Consider the following 15616-nt stretch of genomic DNA (forward strand, 5'->3'; position numbering starts at 1 on the left):
GAACAAGGAGGAACTTTTGTACCAAGAAAAATACTAATAGATTTACGTGGAAAAAAGCTTTATCTATGTTTTAAATCGTTTATAGCTATCCTAGTATTACTAGTCTAGAGGCTAAATAAATACTTCTACTTCTAAATAGACTATTGGGGGCTTAATAAACAATAAACATATTATAAATTTTTACCTACTATCCTCGATTGAAAGATATAGCAGAAGCCCATTAGTTTGTAAAACTAGTTATAATTATCGCCGTTTCTCGGATCCTCATTCACTCTAGGGAGTAGTAAGTAGCTTATAATCCCTTCTAGCCTAGTAGGAGCCCGCTTTGCTAAATAACTCCTCTTTTATTGAAATATGGTTTGTACATTGAAAGGGTCTCAGATGTGGCGTCTGTTGTGTGAGTCTGATCATGCCCAACTTTTCATTATTTGTTACTCTTGGGGTAAACAGAACTCTCAATTGATGCATAGGCTGGAAGTGGTTTTGTGGGCGTGACTTATCAAATCCTTCTCATATATGGCCTAGGATCAATAGACGAACTCTATGTTGATGTGCAATTCGCAATAAGCGAGCTGAATATCCCCGGGTAAATTACCCACCTGCCGGGAAGTGTCTCTCGCTAACAAGGAACCTAATTTCTCCACCAATCAGTCTTTACAACTCAAAGACATGAATTACTCCTCCATATTTATAAAGCCTGCCCATCATATTTGATAATGTAACGGGATCCCCAAAGTCATGAGCTTCACCAATCCAATCATACCTGGCTTCAACCCAGACCCCTCCATTGTCCGCGTGGACCAGGATTTCTTCGTGGTTACCTCAACCTTTGAATATTTCCCCGGTGCCCCAATTTACCACAGCCGAGATCTGATTCACTGGAACCTAATTGGTCATGCATTGACGAGACCAAGCCAACTTCAAATCCATACTCCAGAGCCGGGTGGCGGGGTGTGGGCCACCACTATCCGGTACCACCGCGGGGTATTCTATATTGTTACAGCGAGCTTCCAGCGCTACCGCCCACAAGAAGATGATCGAGTGTGGCCACGGGGATTCTATGTCCAAACAACCAATATCTGGGATGACAGGACCTGGTCAGATCCTGTGTATTTCGACCAAGTTGGATTCGATCAAGATGTAAGTTGGGGCTCCGGAACCGCATTGCCCCGCAACTGTAAACGAGATTCAAGTCTAACATTTTCTTCTAGCTGTTCTGGGATGATGATGGCACCGTATATCTATCATCTACCTACCGCAAGCTTCGACCTACTCCAGGTGTGAAGCTCAAGGACTTCGCCATCCACATCTGTACCGTTGACCTCGCCACGGGACACTCCACATCAGAACCAAAATTGATTCGCGAGTCGTCATCCGGAGTCGCGGAGGGCTCACACATCTTCAAGCGTGGTCGCTACTACTACCTTTTCACGGCTGAAGGTGGTACGGAGAGTGGGCATTGCGAGTGGGTTAGTCGTAGTGAGACTAGTCCATTCGGGCCGTGGGAGCTCGCACCAAATAATCCTCTCTGGCGCAACGGCGTGGAAGATGAGGTGCAGAATACAGGTCATGCGGATTTGGTTGAAGATACCAACGGAAATTGGTGGGCAGTTCTCCTAGGAGTTCGGCCACTGCGACATGAAGGACGGTGGCAGGAATCAGTCCTGGGTATGTTTTATCAAGTCTCACCCCGCAGCCACCAAAAACCTCTTTAAGTTTGTTAATACTCTCAGGCCGAGAAACATTCCTTGTGCAAGTGGAGTGGGAAAATGACTGGCCAGTGATCAACGGTGGCAAGAAGATCACTCTGCAATCCAACGGGCCTGGGCTCTACCAGCATGATATCCCGGTCCTTTGGAAGGATGACTTTTCTAGCCCCAAACTCCAATTGGGTTGGTATCGGAAGAGTACATATACAGACAACCAGCAACTTGTCCATTACCCTGCGAATGGCTGACCTGTACCTGATTTTTAGATACCCCTTTGTCGGTCGACTATTCCCTTACTGAACGCCCCAATCATCTCCGACTGTACGGCGGGCCATACACCCTTTCTGTACCGGCTTGTCCGACCATGTTTTTGCGCAAGCAAATCCACCGATTCTGTACATGGGAGACGAATCTATCGTTTTACCCCAGCTCTGAGCATACTGAGGCCGGGGCCGTCGTCTGGTGGAACTACTTCACGTATACTAGTCTTGCGATTCGCCGGCAAGGCAACCGCCGGGTGATTCGGTTCAGGCCATCAGAAGGCGATATGAATGAGAATACCTTAAAGTTGACAGGGGATGTGGTACTCATGATCGAATGTGGTTACGAATATCGATTCGGATACCGTGACTCGAGCAGCTCGCAGACTGTTTGGATTGGAACCGTCACCAATCAAGTCACAACGAAGGGACCGCCAGTAGGCGCTCCATTTACAGGTGCGTTTTTGAAGAAGCAATTACCAAAGATCAAAAACAAACATAGACTCGAGTGGCTTTTTATCAAATGCTAAGACAACAGCAGGCATGATGCTGGGGCTTTATGCATTTGGTGATTGCCAACGATGCCCGACCCCGGCCGACTTTGCATATGCACAATTCCGATGAAACGCTTGCCTAGGAACCTGAAAATACATTTATTATTCAGTGATAATCAAAAAGTGATAATCAAACATGAACCACGAAATTTCTTCCACGGAGTAAATAGAAGGCATCCCACCGGCATAACTTCGGTCTCGCTAGAGCCCAAGTCACGTGCAGACTACCTGAACCCAAAAACGGGTGCCCAGACCGTCAGCAATCGCCTTGGACCCTCCTCACGGCTGCAGGGAGAGAATGCGTCCTCCTCCTGTTGCCCACGGTCCCTGGCTTGAATATGTCCTCGGATTATGAGGAGGATAGCGATGTGATTCCGCCGCATTTCGGCTCCCGCCCCGGGTTCGACACCCCGACTCTCGCCCTCGCGGCCTTGCCTGCTCCACACTCGTACCTCCCCGGAGTCGATGATGACCCAAACGACAATGATTCGGCCTACGGCGAAGATTCCTTATTGCGCGACGACACGAAGACGCTATCATCGTATATCACCGAGTATCGATATGAGTTTGGACGGCGGTACCACGCTTTTCGGGATGGTGCTTACTGGGTGCGTGGTGGTGGGGGGGGGGGGGGGGGGGGGGGGGATTTGCCCCTGCCTATGGCTCCCCAACAACCATCAACCCATGCGTCCACGGGGCTAATATCCTAGGTCTATAAATAGGGACCAAATGATGATGTCGCGAATGAGCAACAGGACCTTGCGCACCACATGTATACCGTGACCTTGGACGGAAAGCTGCATCTTGCCCCGCTCCACCAGCCACAGGTACGTGGTTCCTGGCCCCCGCCACCTCTTGCACCCTCGGCAACCCCTGCATGCAGCGTTCTAAATGCGACTAGGAAATTCTTGATGTGGGTACGGGGACTGGGATATGGGCTATGTGTGTCAATGGAAACTTGCGTATTTTGTTTTTCGGATGTGCGAAGCTGACCGCTAGTCTTAGCGATATGGCCGACGAATACCCTAGCGCCCGAGTGACTGGAGTGGACCTGTCACCGATTCAACCGTCGTTCGTACCGCCAAATTGTACATTCGAAATTGATGATATGACCATGCCATGGACGTATTCACCGGAAAGATTTGATTTTATTCATGTCCGCGAGTTATTTGGCTCCATCCCTGACTGGGATGAATTCTTTCGGCAATGTTATCGAGCGCTAAAGCCAGGAGGCTATATTGAAGTCGTGGAACATTCAGTTAGTCCGGTGGTCGACGATGCCACGATGGGTCCTGATCATTTCTTTCGAACCTGGGGGGAAACCGTTATACAAGCTGGAGATCGATTCGGCAAAAGCTTTTCGATATGGGAAGAGAGCGCCGCGCGATTAAAGGCGGCCGGGTTCGAAGACGTTGTGGAACACTCTTACAAATGGCCGATGAACGGGTATGTCCTTTCCAACGCATATGGCGACGCAATACAAAGTAGCCTAACGCTAGCAGTAGGTGGAGCGATGACCCAAAGCTGCATGAGCTGGGACGGTGGAACGAATACCGACTTCATGGCGGGATAGAGGGGTTCATGCTACGACTTCTCACCACGACATTAGAGTGGCCGTACGTGCAGGCTCAAGTCTTCCTGGCGCAGATGCGCGCATCTCTTCGCGACTATCGAATACATGCCTACCTCCCCGTTACTGTGGCCGTCGGCCGAAAGCCTCTTGGAAAATCTTCTGTACTAGAGTCATGAGCGATGTTTCTTGTTTTTTGCTTATTGTACAGCGCAATTTGGGTGGCCATCTGTCAAAGATCCTGCTTCGTGTCTATTCGAGGCTAGCGCTTCTCCGCGCAAGGTCTATTTATTTCCTGTTATGCGTTCCTCGTCCCTTCTTTATACCCGGATGGTTGTTCATGACCATCTATCTCATGATGTGAGAATGATCCCAGCGAGTCATGTATATAGCTCCAGCAGATATCCCTCGATACTTGATCCAATGTCAACATGCTAATACGTTCCAAAGTTGGAAGTTGGTCGCACGTAGAATATCTTGGACACCTTCCTTTTTCTGTCGAACTTGAGGGATTGGTCTTGACTTCGAGTGTCACAGTGCCTGAAGAACCGGTGTCCTTTCCACCCTCCGGCCATGCCCAATCACCGCAACCTGTCCGACCGGGGAAATAATTGCGGCGCCGCCTATCTCAATCACGAAATTAGCACCTTGCCCTCGACTGGACGCAGCAAGGTCAGAGGTGCCACACGGCATCCCATGTCGATAGGCTTTATGTATACCTAAAGCGCGATCTATTCCGTGCCTTGTCATCGGCGGACCTGCAGTAGAACCAGACTTTCAATCCCTGGCCTTGTCGTACGGTATTCTGACAGTCATAACGATCCGCAAACCTAATCTCTTAACTCCGGGCCCATCTGCGCCAAGGCCCAAATTTGATTGGTACAGACCCGCCCGACTGGTGTCAGCGGCCCGCATAAATCGGACTCGGTCGCCCGCCCTCTTTTGCTCCTCCATGAAACCGCTAAATTGCTGACATCCTTAGTGCCAACTGCGAGGATGTCCGCTTCCCCACAGCCAGTTACGCCACAGGAGATAGCTGCGATGCAGGGTGATGGCAAGTCGGCGGACAATTGGGCAGGGCTTACAGACCCGGCCGAACGGCGACGAAGACAGAATCGCATCAATCAGAGGGCCCACCGTATGTTCATGTTCTTTCCCCCCCCCCCCCAGTTAGCCATTCGGCACCCTCTCTGCTTAGGCGAAAACTAAGAATTGTCAAGGGCGGCGGCTGCGCATGAAAGCCAACCAAGATGTCCACCCCAAGAGCGTGGTGGCGTCTGCTTCACCGACGGCACTTGTCCCCCAAGACGAATCGCGAGCCGGGCCAATGCAGTCAGAGAGTCTCTGCGTTTCGCCTTCCTTTGCGCAACTTCTGCTGAGTCGGTATGCCGCATCGGCATACCACAGCTACATGCTGGGATCTCCCACCTCCGACCACCTCTTAGTGCTGACGAAAGTCAATGTCTTTCGCGCCTTTGGGCACAACTTGAAATTGATCGGCTGGCCTTTGGATAATATGGACGACGACGCGATATCACCGTTTAGTCTACCGTCGACTCCCGAGGTACCGGGGCCGGAAGAGTACAGCTATCTGCCGCCCAGTCTCCGTCCCACCAGGCTCCAGAGGACAATCCCACACCACCCCTGGTTGGATTTCTTTCCCCTGCCCAAAATGCGGGACAACCTGATCCAAGCAGGTGATCAATGGGACGATGATGCACTTTGCCACGATATCATGGGCTTCTGGGGGGAAACTACTTCGAGCGGACAAGCAGGGCTCTTGGTCTGGGGAGATCCATGGGATATTCGAAATTGGGAGTTGACGGAGCCGTTCCTGAAGAAGTGGCAGTGGATTGTAAGAGGTTGTCCGGAGATCATGAATTCCACTAATGCATGGCGGGCGCGTCGTGGTGAGAAGCTCATATTCCGCTACATCTAACAATCATGCTCTCTGGTTTTCTTTCTCTTTAGGCTTTTCCCTCTAGTGCGTGGGCGTCAACAGAAGGGTCGGCCTTGTCGATGGCGCCAATGCAAGCTGCTGACAGGCCAAGACATTGTGGATTCACAATCTGTGAAATTGAACCAATGATATCACGTCGATTGGGTTGGGATCCACCATCCGCGACAAAAGGTTTCGTATGTTTCGTCATAAACATGTATCCTACCGTCAAGCGTACTGTAAGATACGGTCGGGGTCAGTCAACAAGAACAAGGTACGGCAAATGCAAATGCTTGCGAAAGGGTGTTTGTTACTCGGCTTGGTACGCGGTTTTTGGAATATAAATGATAGTAACGATGTGATGTGCACTCGAATCTAATTGATGCTGATACGTCTACCTGTTTCCGGAGTTTCTTTTCGTTCTTCCCGGGTTGTGTGCAGAATGCCACTAAATCCACTCGAAATGATCGCCCAAGTACTGATGGGCTCGAGCGTCTCCAGACCGTGCATGACCCTCGAAGTTTTCTGCCCGCGCAGCTCGGCCACAGAGACGGCCCAGCTCGCCACTCTCTTGGGGGGAAGTCACCTCCTGGTAGGTCACGGTCTTCAGGTACTTGCCCACCCACAAGCCCCCGGTATATCGGGCCGCACCACGAGTGGGAAGGACATGGTTGGTTCCGATGCACTTATCACCGTAGGAAACACAAGTCTTCTCCCCCAGGAACAGGGCGCCATAATTGGACATCTTCTCCAGCGCCTCCCGGGGCTTCTGTGTCAGGATCTGGACATGCTCGTATGCGTACTCATCGGCCAATTTGTATGCTTCGTCTAAGTTGTCCACGACAATCACCTCGCCCAGACGCTCCCAGGAAACCCCAGCGATATCGGCGGTGGGGAGCACCTTCAACAGTCGGTCGACCTCGGAGATGGTCTGTTCGCCGATGCTTTTGGAGGTGGTGATGAGGACTGCCGGGGAGTCGGGACCGTGCTCGGCTTGCGACAGGAGATCGGTCGCCACGGTGAAGGGGTCGGCATGCCCATCGGCCACGATGAGAACCTCGGTGGGGCCAGCAGGAAGATCAATGCCAATCTCCACTCCAAACAGTTGCCGCTTCGCCTCGGCCACAAAGGCATTGCCCGGTCCAGCGATGAAGTCCACCTTCGGCACGGTCTCCGTGCCTACAGCCATCGCTGCCACGGCCTGCACACCCCCCAGGATGTAGATAGCATCCGCACCGGCAAAGTGCATCGCAGCAACGGTGTTGGCGGGGATCTTGCCCGCAATTGGAGGGGTGCAGGCAGTAACATGCGGCACCCCGGCGCACTTGGCTGTGAGAATCGTCATATGGCTCGAGGCAAGAAGAGGATAGCGACCACCCGGGATGTAGCTGCCAGGAACCATCAATGGATTAGCATCCCAGAAGATCCAAAGGCTAGAGAAGACGCAGACAGAAGGGACTACTTACGCGCCAACCGCGTTGATCGGGATGTGTTTCTGTCCCAGGTGGACTCCAGGCCGGATTTCCATCTCAAAGTCTTTCAGCGACGCTTTCTGCGCCAAAGCAAAAGTCCGGACATTCTCCTGGACTTGCTTGATGTCATCAATGATCTGCTGGGGGACAGTCGAGATTATCTGCTGAATCTCCTCCGGCGATAACTTGAAGCGTTCGGGACTCCATCTGTCGAACTTCTCCGAGTAGGTCCTCACGGCCATATCCCCGTTGGTGCGAATGTCATTAATGACGCTTCGAACGATCGCTGGTGTGTCCGTCACTAATGCGGGGCCCGCACCGGAAGAGTAGGGCTGTTTCAGCTTGAGAACCATGGCTGTAGAGGAGGAAAGCGTCGAGGAACGTTGCTCAGAATGCTTTTCTGGGTCGTGTCTTGATCCAGTAATTGAATCATGGTTCTTTCTGGCCCTATAAGAAGCTCATATCGCGCTATCGTAACGAAAGCTTCAGGCTTTGCCGGCGTCGGCGCCGATTCCGATGTCAATTGGGGCCCCGCACAATTCGGATGCCGCGTGGAGAGCTTCACGCGTCTCGGGATGTGGGGGCGTTTGGCTGGGACTGCACCCGAATGGAAAGGAAAACTATAAACTCAAGACAGCGAAAGTCTGATGCGTAGTGTCAGCAGATCCTTTGGCCATCTGATATCTACCGCGCTGCTTAACCGTCCTTCTACCCTTTTCCGTATAGGATGCTTCTGACACCATCAGACAGTTCTGGGCTGCATGTCCCAGGGACGCTGCCTATAGTTGGATCGGACTATTGGTTTTCCGGGGACCATCTGATAGATGCGGTCGAGCGTACGGATTGACCGACCTCAAACCCCCGATTTTTGGATCTACGGATGTCATGGCGTCAGTCATTCGCTTTGCGGCGAGAACTCTTTCAGTTTCGCTTTCTTTTCTATCGCTTTTTTTTCTCTTTCTTTTCTTTTCTTTCCTTTACCCCCTATCCCTTGACTGATGCGTTCTTCAATGGCCTGCAGGGTGCTCTGCCGTGCATGATCTGATAATGACCAAGCAAGATCATTTCTCCGTCTGTGTATCATGTCAGGGATGGCGAGTTCTGGATGGCGAGTTTGGATGGCGCTAGAAGTGGTTTTCCGCCGTGGTTTTGGCTCTAGTGACCGGCCCACCACAGCCCCACCGGAGGACCCCCAACCCAAAATGCATGCTAAGAGACTAGAGAATGACAAGAAATATCTAGCTACTCACCGATGATCCCCGACGATGAAATGAGAGGGATCGAAAGGCTTTGAATCCTAGCGACCTCGCTGTCCACTACCCCGAACTGTCTTCCCCGCAGTTTGAAGCGTCGTGCTTCTGGCCGGTCATCGCATCAGTTTTTCCACAAATTAAGTCGATCCGGTGACGGATTGGACAGAATATAAAAACAGAAAGAGTCAATTGAGGAAAGTGGAAATCCAAACGAAAAGCTGTTCCTTGCTATGCAGTTGCTATCAATTCTCGCATTGTTCTCGACGGCAGTGGTGGGCTTGTCCCATCCCGCGGCCTTGGTGAGAGCGCCATCAAAGGTCTGCACGGTCCCAGCAGCTGGGTCGGAGTCCATTGACGATACTCCCGCGGTACTGAGGGCATTCGATGAATGTGGACATGGAGGCAAGATCGTCTTCCAAAATACGACCTACCATATCAACAGTGTCATGAACACGACAGGGTTGGAGAACTGTGAGATCGACCTGCGTGGAACCCTGTTGGTATCTTCATCCGGCGCACTTTTCATGAGGCACGACTGATTGATATTCCCAGTGGAGCACGAACATCTCGTACTGGCTGAGCCACTCCTTGCCGGTCGGATACCAGAACCAATCCACGGCATGGGTTATCGGAGGCAAGAATGTCCACTTCAACGGCCATGGGTATGGTACTTTGAATGGCAATGGACAAGCCTGGTATAGTGCTACTGGCTCGGTCTCCAACTATCCTAGACGGCCACATGCGATGACCGTGGCGGAGACGAGCAACTCCAAGTTTTACGGGCTGCGCTTCCTCCAAAGCCAGATGTGGTCAGTACAGAGCGGTTTACAGGAGAAGATCAGTGGCTGAATCAATCACCGCATAGGACACTGTCTATCATTCATTCGAAGAACACCGTCTTCGACTCCATCTATGTCAATAGTACTAACCACGGCGGTTCGTCTCGCAATACCGATGGCGCCGACACGATTTATAGCTCACACATCACATTCCGCAATTGGGAAGTCGACAACGGTGACGATAGCATCAGTCTCAAAGCCAACTCCACCGACATTCTCATCGAGGACTGTTTATTCCACCGCGGGTTGGGCCTTGCCATGGGCAGCATTGGTCAGTACAAGGACGTGTATGAGACTATCGAGCGGGTTACTGCAAGGAACATTACGTTCAGCGGAACGCTGCACGCGGTGTATTTTAAAACCTGGACAGGAGAGCAGGTCAACTATCCACCGAATGGCGGTGGCGGCGGGTTGGGCCGTATGTTCTCCTCAAGCCACGGACTGGTTCCAGACGTAGCGACATGCTGACAGGCCCAGATGCTTCCGACATGACATTCAAGGATCTCCAGGCCACCGCGTTGAGAGGCCCAGCCTTTGCAATCTCACAATGCACTACGTTTTCGGGCACGGCGGGGAATTGCACGTCGTCCAAGTTTCAGCTCCGTGACCTATCATTCCGCAATATCAACGGGACAACAACCAGTCATAATGTGGCTAGCTTCCAATGTTCGGCGGTGGAACCTTGCGAGAATATCCAGATCACTGATGTCAACCTAACTCTCCAGTCCGATGGTACGGAGGCCGATGCGTACCTGTGCGGACATGTCGAGGGAACACGCGGTTTCAACTGCACTGGGGCCGTATGTGTCGGCGGAAGTGCGACGGGTGGCTGTTGACGGGGCAGAGGTTCCTGTTTCATCCGGAGACGCATGCGCCAGGCACATCTGAGCCTGTCTTCGAGTGGTCTCAAAGCGAGAGCGAACCGATGCAACAAGCAAGGAGACAAAGTTTTGTGTTCATGAATCATGGCTTGGGTATCATATTGAAATGCTCTTAATCATACATACAAAAAACAAAGGAGAAATGATTGGTAAATCTACGCGCCCCCGGCGGGTACGCAATGCCCCAGATCGCCCATCAACTGAGCAAGGCTTTGGACCAGTGGCAGTGTCCGCTCCGACGGATCGGGGCGGAGCACCCGTTGCACCGCCTGCATCATAGCCCCCGTATCCGCCAGAGCGATTGGTCCGCCCGGCCCATGTAGTGCAGGAATGCCACAGCTGAGCGTGACGAATTTCGAAACATCAGACACCTCCTCCGCATCCAGGAATACCGTTGGTCCCTGACTGGCAATGGCAGAGGCAGGGCTTCCATTCATCCGGGTCTTCTCAGCCTTGGAAACCACCGCATAGGACCAGAAGGCCAAACCGGCATAGTAAACTCCAATAGCCAAGAATCCAGTCATCGAGCCAGGGGCCATTTGCCGGGCTGCACGAATAGTTTGCCCTGCGTGCCACACAGCGCGCCGGGAATCAGGACTGGTGATCCATTCAAGGGCAGAATGGTAGACCCGGCGGGCTTCCTGTTTGTCTTCTTTCCCAGCAAAAAGCTGGAGCTCCTCAAGCGACATGTGAAGAAGCATTGAAACTACTTCACATACCAAGACAATCTCAGGTCGGCACGGAACTCGAAGCTCGGAGCAAACCATCCGGAAATGTTGCAGAGCTTGATCGAGCTCTTGCTGGCGTGAATTTGTCACAAGGGCATGCCAATGTTTCGATTTGCTTGTTGAAATGAACTTCAGTCGATGGTACTCATTGATCAAGGCAGAGAGGCCGTGAAGAAGAACAAAAGCGGCCAGTTGAGTGTCAATGCGATCCTGAAAAATCGAAAGCTGCGACATGTCGCGAAGAAGGTCGGCAAGGGAGGGCATGCGCGCGGGCGTTATCACGCAAAAAAGTTCTTTCCATTCGGTGGCAGTCTTGGCTTCCCATAGCTGGCGTGCTGCTGGGAGTGGGAGTTCCAGGTCGGCATAGGAGATCAAGGGATTGACATTGAGTGTCACAGAAGACTGAGAATCGTGAAGGAAGATATGATAGACAAGCCTGCGAAACGTTCATTAACCGCCCATCATAATCGAACCGCGAGTAAGGTGGTATTACCTTTTGAACGATTCTTGCTCAATCCACTCATGCCATTTGCGCTCCAATGCTTTCCCGGTATCCTCCACATGCGGGACAATATTCGTATAGACCGAGCGGCGAAATCGAAGAGCACGACGAAGCATTGTTACCAAGGGCTGGGAAAAACTCTCTGCAATTTCCGTCTTTCGTCGATTGCCGCTCCAAATCCCAATATCAATATTCAACGCATAGGTCTGTGATGTACGAAGGTCCCGGGTAGTGCTATTATCACTTTCATACTGGCAGAAGGTGTGAGGATCCCCGTCAATGGCACCGGAGAGGGCATGGGTGTAAACCTACCTTTATAGGCATGTAGAGCCGTACGATCTCCAGCAGAGCATATCCTAGCTTTCTGATTGTGGGGATTGGCGAGCGAACGGCTGATGCAGAGGCTAGCGCAGTGAGAATACTGGCATGTTCGCTATTCGGGCGGAAAGTTGGCCCGTGGATGAAGGAGTCCACACTATGAGTCTGGAACTCAAAATACTGTTGAATCAACCCGTCCAGCAGTTCTGTCCTGGGGAAAGACTTCATAATTCGACTCAGATTGGCTTGCCGGCTAATCTCAAGCACCAGGCCGAAGATGAGATCTCGGCTGCTCGGGGACAGACGCTCAGAGAGGATCTGTCGATCGGGGGTGGCGATGGCTTCCGGGCTGTCGATTGTTTGCGGTACAGACAAGTTCTCATGGTCATCGAAGGCATGGTCTTCCTGGGCTGGCTTCCACTGAGACAGGGAAGACCGGTGATAGGCTTCGACTCCGATCCCAATTCCACTATCCGCATCGAAGTGGTCCTGGGGTTCATGCTCATGGGCACCTGGAACAAAATTGCGGGCATTATACATGTCAATTAGACCGAAATCGCCATCGGTCAAATTAAAATTAAAGGCTGGGCTTTCCAACGCCCCATAGTGTGTGAAATCGGAGATCAAATTGGACGAATCGAATGGGTCATTATACCGGCTCAGCGAAGAAATCAACGAGTCCGGGATGAAACTGGGGAAGAATGTGCCATCGACACTAAAGATGCCACTTTCTTGGTCGGTCGGCGATACTGGAAAAGTCTGAGCAGGGGTAGATCAGGGGACAGTTGGCAACGGGAGCTGCAGGTCTCTTACCTCCATAGTCCATTGTGATTTGCTCGCCCGCTCGGGGTACTTCTGGCGAGAGCACGGTTGGTTCCAGAGGAGGCGCGTAGGGAGTCAATAGTACACCACTGCCACCGGTAGGAAACTCATCCATCGGCGTTGACATCGGGGAGAACGTAACCGACGCCGTCATTTCAACTGGCTGATGGAGGACTACTGAATTTTCCACCTGATTCGGCTGCTGTGGCTCTGGAGATGAGTCCTGTACGACATCCTGCCAGTCACAGTGCAGACTTCGCTCTCGGCACCGTCGACATGGCTTGTCCTCGTCACACTTGAGTTTTGAGGAGGCACATGCCTTGCAAGCCTGGGAGACGCGACTCTGTTTCGCGACCGAGGAGCTTCTTTTACGTTTGCGATCTCGGTCATGGGAATGACCCGTCGCATGCCGCTTCAAAAGGTCCCTGGGTGCACGTCAGTAAGTGCACGGCGGACGACTTCGAGGGGGAAAGTACTAACGGCCGCGCAAATCCCTTGTCGCAGACATCACAGACGTAAGGCTTCTCGCGGGTGTGGGATCGAACATGGCGGATCAAGTGGTCTGCTCGGTTGTAGTGGCGCTTGCAGAAGCCGCATTGAAAATAGCCCCCATCCTTGGATTTGACCGAGGATTGGGAGGTGTTGAGTTGGTCGGTGGGCGGCGCATCATTGAACATGGTGATGGAGGTGCATCGGGGGAAGGATGACCGACGTCCGAGAGATGAGAGGACGAGGGCGCGGAGGCAGGGGAAATCCGGGGAAGTCGCCTGGGCTTCGGGGCAGTAACGCAGCCAGTGCCGGCGCGGGGGCACGTGTGATGACCCCGGATTTCCCACCAGAGCGGAGCCAGCCCTCGTCTCGCGATTCGCTCTGAAGGTCGGCTAGCTGACTTGGTCGCTTGCCCCCTCAACCCCCGCGCTCGTGTACCTTCCCTCATGCCCCCCGTGAGGAGGATAAGCAACGTGAGTGGGGCAAGCAACTGTCTCGCTGAGTCTATGGTCGGGATGTGGGGGACCATTCCCGACGCCCGCAATTAAGCTGCCCTGCCTGCTGTACCCTCTCCGGGGGCAATATATTGCAATGGATTGAATGGATACTGCCATTGCATTTTGTTCTCGTTCTTTCCTTTTCTCCAAGTGTGTTCGTCATTCCCTGATCACCACCGCATCCAAATGGGTAAGGCCTTGGTTCCCCCCCCCCCCCCCCCAAACCACCCCAAAACCAACTTTCTTGTGTTCCTGAGATTAAAATTCAAAGTGGAGGCGGCAGGGAAACAAAGACCATTGCTAATGGCTGTTTAGGTCTCACACCCGTACACTTCTTCTCCCATGGCTCGACCATGATGCTGGGAGAAGAGTCCGAGAGCGCCGACTACTGGAAGAAGTGCGGAGATGAAGCCCTAGCCCGGAACATTAAGGGCGTCATCGTGATGGTAGGTATAGTCCTGTGTTCAGCGTGAGGTACTGTCCCCCGGCTAGATCCCTTTCTGACACTGCTGATAGGGTGCGCACTGGGACTGCTTGGGTGACAGAATTGAGCTGGCCACGAACCCCAGTCCCGACAAAAGTCCTGTGGCCTATGTCCATCCCGATAAATACGTTAACTACAAGCTCAACCCCGACCTCGAGACCACCAGCCGATGTATCGACATGCTGGTCAAGGAGGGCTTTAATGTCGGCGGCAATCCTAAGTTCGATTGGATTCACGACGTTTACCTCATCCTCATCCGCATGTTCCCCAGTGGCTGCCCGCCAACGACACTGGTCTCTGCCAACGCCCGATATGATCCCCACTTCCATATGAAAATCGGTGCTACCTTGCGCCCTTTGCGCCGCGAGAACTACCTCTTCATCGGTACCGGAGGTGCCGTGCATAACCTATACCGAAACCGATGGGCTCCCATGCTGCGGTTCCGTGACAACTTTGCGATGGAGACGCCACCGGAGGACTGGGCCATGGAATTCCGACAAGCTGTGGAAGATGTCATTACCAAGACATCAGGGGTGCAGTTACGGCGTGCCATGACTCGTCTGATGAAGCACCCGCGGTTCCGAGATGCGCACGCCACTGATGACCATTTTATGGCGGCGCTGTTTGTGGCTGGCGCAGCAGGTGACGCCGAAGATGAAAACACTCCGGCGATTCTGGGTGCTGAGAGCTGGGAGCTGACCAATATGTGTAACTCGCAGTTCACTTTTGGCCAGTGGTCTAAGGAAATTGCGGTGTAAAATTATCGTATCATATCCATCTTATCATATTTTATCTATTTATCACATCTGATGAGCGGGTCTCAATGATAATCAACGGAAAGCGAACATAATTAGCCGTAGCTAGTTTGAACTTTAGAGTACTCGCCCGACCTGCGATTGATGGAATACCCCCAAAGTGGAATCGCTTCTGGTCCAGACATTTGGTGGATGATGTGACCTTTGCATCTGGTAAAATTGGGTTTCCTCATGCAGGATGTACTTATCGTTCGACCAATTTGGAGGACTAGCGGCAAGATAGACATCAAAATTGTGATGCGTATCAAGTGTAAGAATGGCAAAAAGCGCTTGGGGCCGTACGAGATATGAAAGACGGATCTCAGACGGCGAACGCACCCGAAACGGTACGCAAAGAGTCATGAAGGTGGAGTTGGAATGAGAGGAGAGAGAATACATGTTGGAGGGATATAAACTTGAGAACAAATAGGCAGTGGAATTGGTTAGATACAAACAAATCAGACTGTGAGTCTCCAATCGAGTCTTATTCAGACTCAGGGAAGAA

General features: G+C 52.2%; 7 protein-coding genes across 7 annotated transcripts; 5 read left to right on the top strand and 2 right to left on the bottom strand.

Annotated features, from left to right (window-relative positions):
- Positions 1 to 738: 738 nt before the first annotated feature.
- On the top strand, positions 739 to 2593 carry N7482_004839 (glycoside hydrolase family 43 protein; the record flags this gene model as incomplete). Its single annotated transcript, XM_056686964.1, has 5 exons — positions 739 to 1140; positions 1212 to 1668; positions 1734 to 1892; positions 1976 to 2425; positions 2511 to 2593. 5 exons carry the CDS (start codon positions 739 to 741, stop codon positions 2591 to 2593), a joined length of 1551 nt encoding a protein of 516 aa, XP_056545706.1.
- A 268-nt stretch (positions 2594 to 2861) lies between these two features.
- Positions 2862 to 4272, top strand: N7482_004840 (class I SAM-dependent methyltransferase; the record flags this gene model as incomplete). The annotated part of the gene is made up of 4 exons (XM_056686965.1): positions 2862 to 3131; positions 3246 to 3350; positions 3425 to 3969; positions 4029 to 4272. The coding sequence occupies 4 exons, from the start codon at positions 2862 to 2864 to the stop codon at positions 4270 to 4272; spliced, it is 1164 nt and encodes a 387-aa protein (XP_056545707.1).
- An 817-nt stretch (positions 4273 to 5089) lies between these two features.
- On the top strand, positions 5090 to 6032 carry N7482_004841 (DUF3425 domain-containing protein; the record flags this gene model as incomplete). The annotated part of the gene is made up of 2 exons (XM_056686966.1): positions 5090 to 5231; positions 5314 to 6032. 2 exons carry the CDS (start codon positions 5090 to 5092, stop codon positions 6030 to 6032), a joined length of 861 nt encoding a protein of 286 aa, XP_056545708.1.
- A 448-nt stretch (positions 6033 to 6480) lies between these two features.
- N7482_004842 (histidinol dehydrogenase family protein) lies at positions 6481 to 7857 on the bottom strand (the record flags this gene model as incomplete). Its single annotated transcript, XM_056686967.1, has 2 exons — positions 6481 to 7420; positions 7499 to 7857. 2 exons carry the CDS (start codon positions 7855 to 7857, stop codon positions 6481 to 6483), a joined length of 1299 nt encoding a protein of 432 aa, XP_056545709.1.
- Positions 7858 to 8987: 1130 nt separating this feature from the next.
- N7482_004843 (putative exo-polygalacturonase) lies at positions 8988 to 10432 on the top strand (the record flags this gene model as incomplete). The annotated part of the gene is made up of 4 exons (XM_056686968.1): positions 8988 to 9257; positions 9310 to 9566; positions 9623 to 10014; positions 10074 to 10432. The coding sequence occupies 4 exons, from the start codon at positions 8988 to 8990 to the stop codon at positions 10430 to 10432; spliced, it is 1278 nt and encodes a 425-aa protein (XP_056545710.1).
- A 200-nt stretch (positions 10433 to 10632) lies between these two features.
- N7482_004844 (uncharacterized protein) lies at positions 10633 to 13524 on the bottom strand (the record flags this gene model as incomplete). Its single annotated transcript, XM_056686969.1, has 5 exons — positions 10633 to 11641; positions 11699 to 11958; positions 12020 to 12774; positions 12839 to 13272; positions 13328 to 13524. The coding sequence occupies 5 exons, from the start codon at positions 13522 to 13524 to the stop codon at positions 10633 to 10635; spliced, it is 2655 nt and encodes an 884-aa protein (XP_056545711.1).
- Positions 13525 to 14019: 495 nt separating this feature from the next.
- N7482_004845 (DODA-type extradiol aromatic ring-opening family dioxygenase) lies at positions 14020 to 15075 on the top strand (the record flags this gene model as incomplete). Its single annotated transcript, XM_056686970.1, has 3 exons — positions 14020 to 14023; positions 14149 to 14279; positions 14350 to 15075. The coding sequence occupies 3 exons, from the start codon at positions 14020 to 14022 to the stop codon at positions 15073 to 15075; spliced, it is 861 nt and encodes a 286-aa protein (XP_056545712.1).
- Between the last annotated feature and the right edge of the window lie 541 nt (positions 15076 to 15616).

The sequence above is a fragment of the Penicillium canariense genome (assembly GCF_028826845.1).
Source record: "Penicillium canariense strain IBT 26290 chromosome Unknown utg000002l_segment0_segment0, whole genome shotgun sequence".
NCBI classification, from domain to species: Eukaryota; Fungi; Ascomycota; class Eurotiomycetes; order Eurotiales; family Aspergillaceae; genus Penicillium; species Penicillium canariense.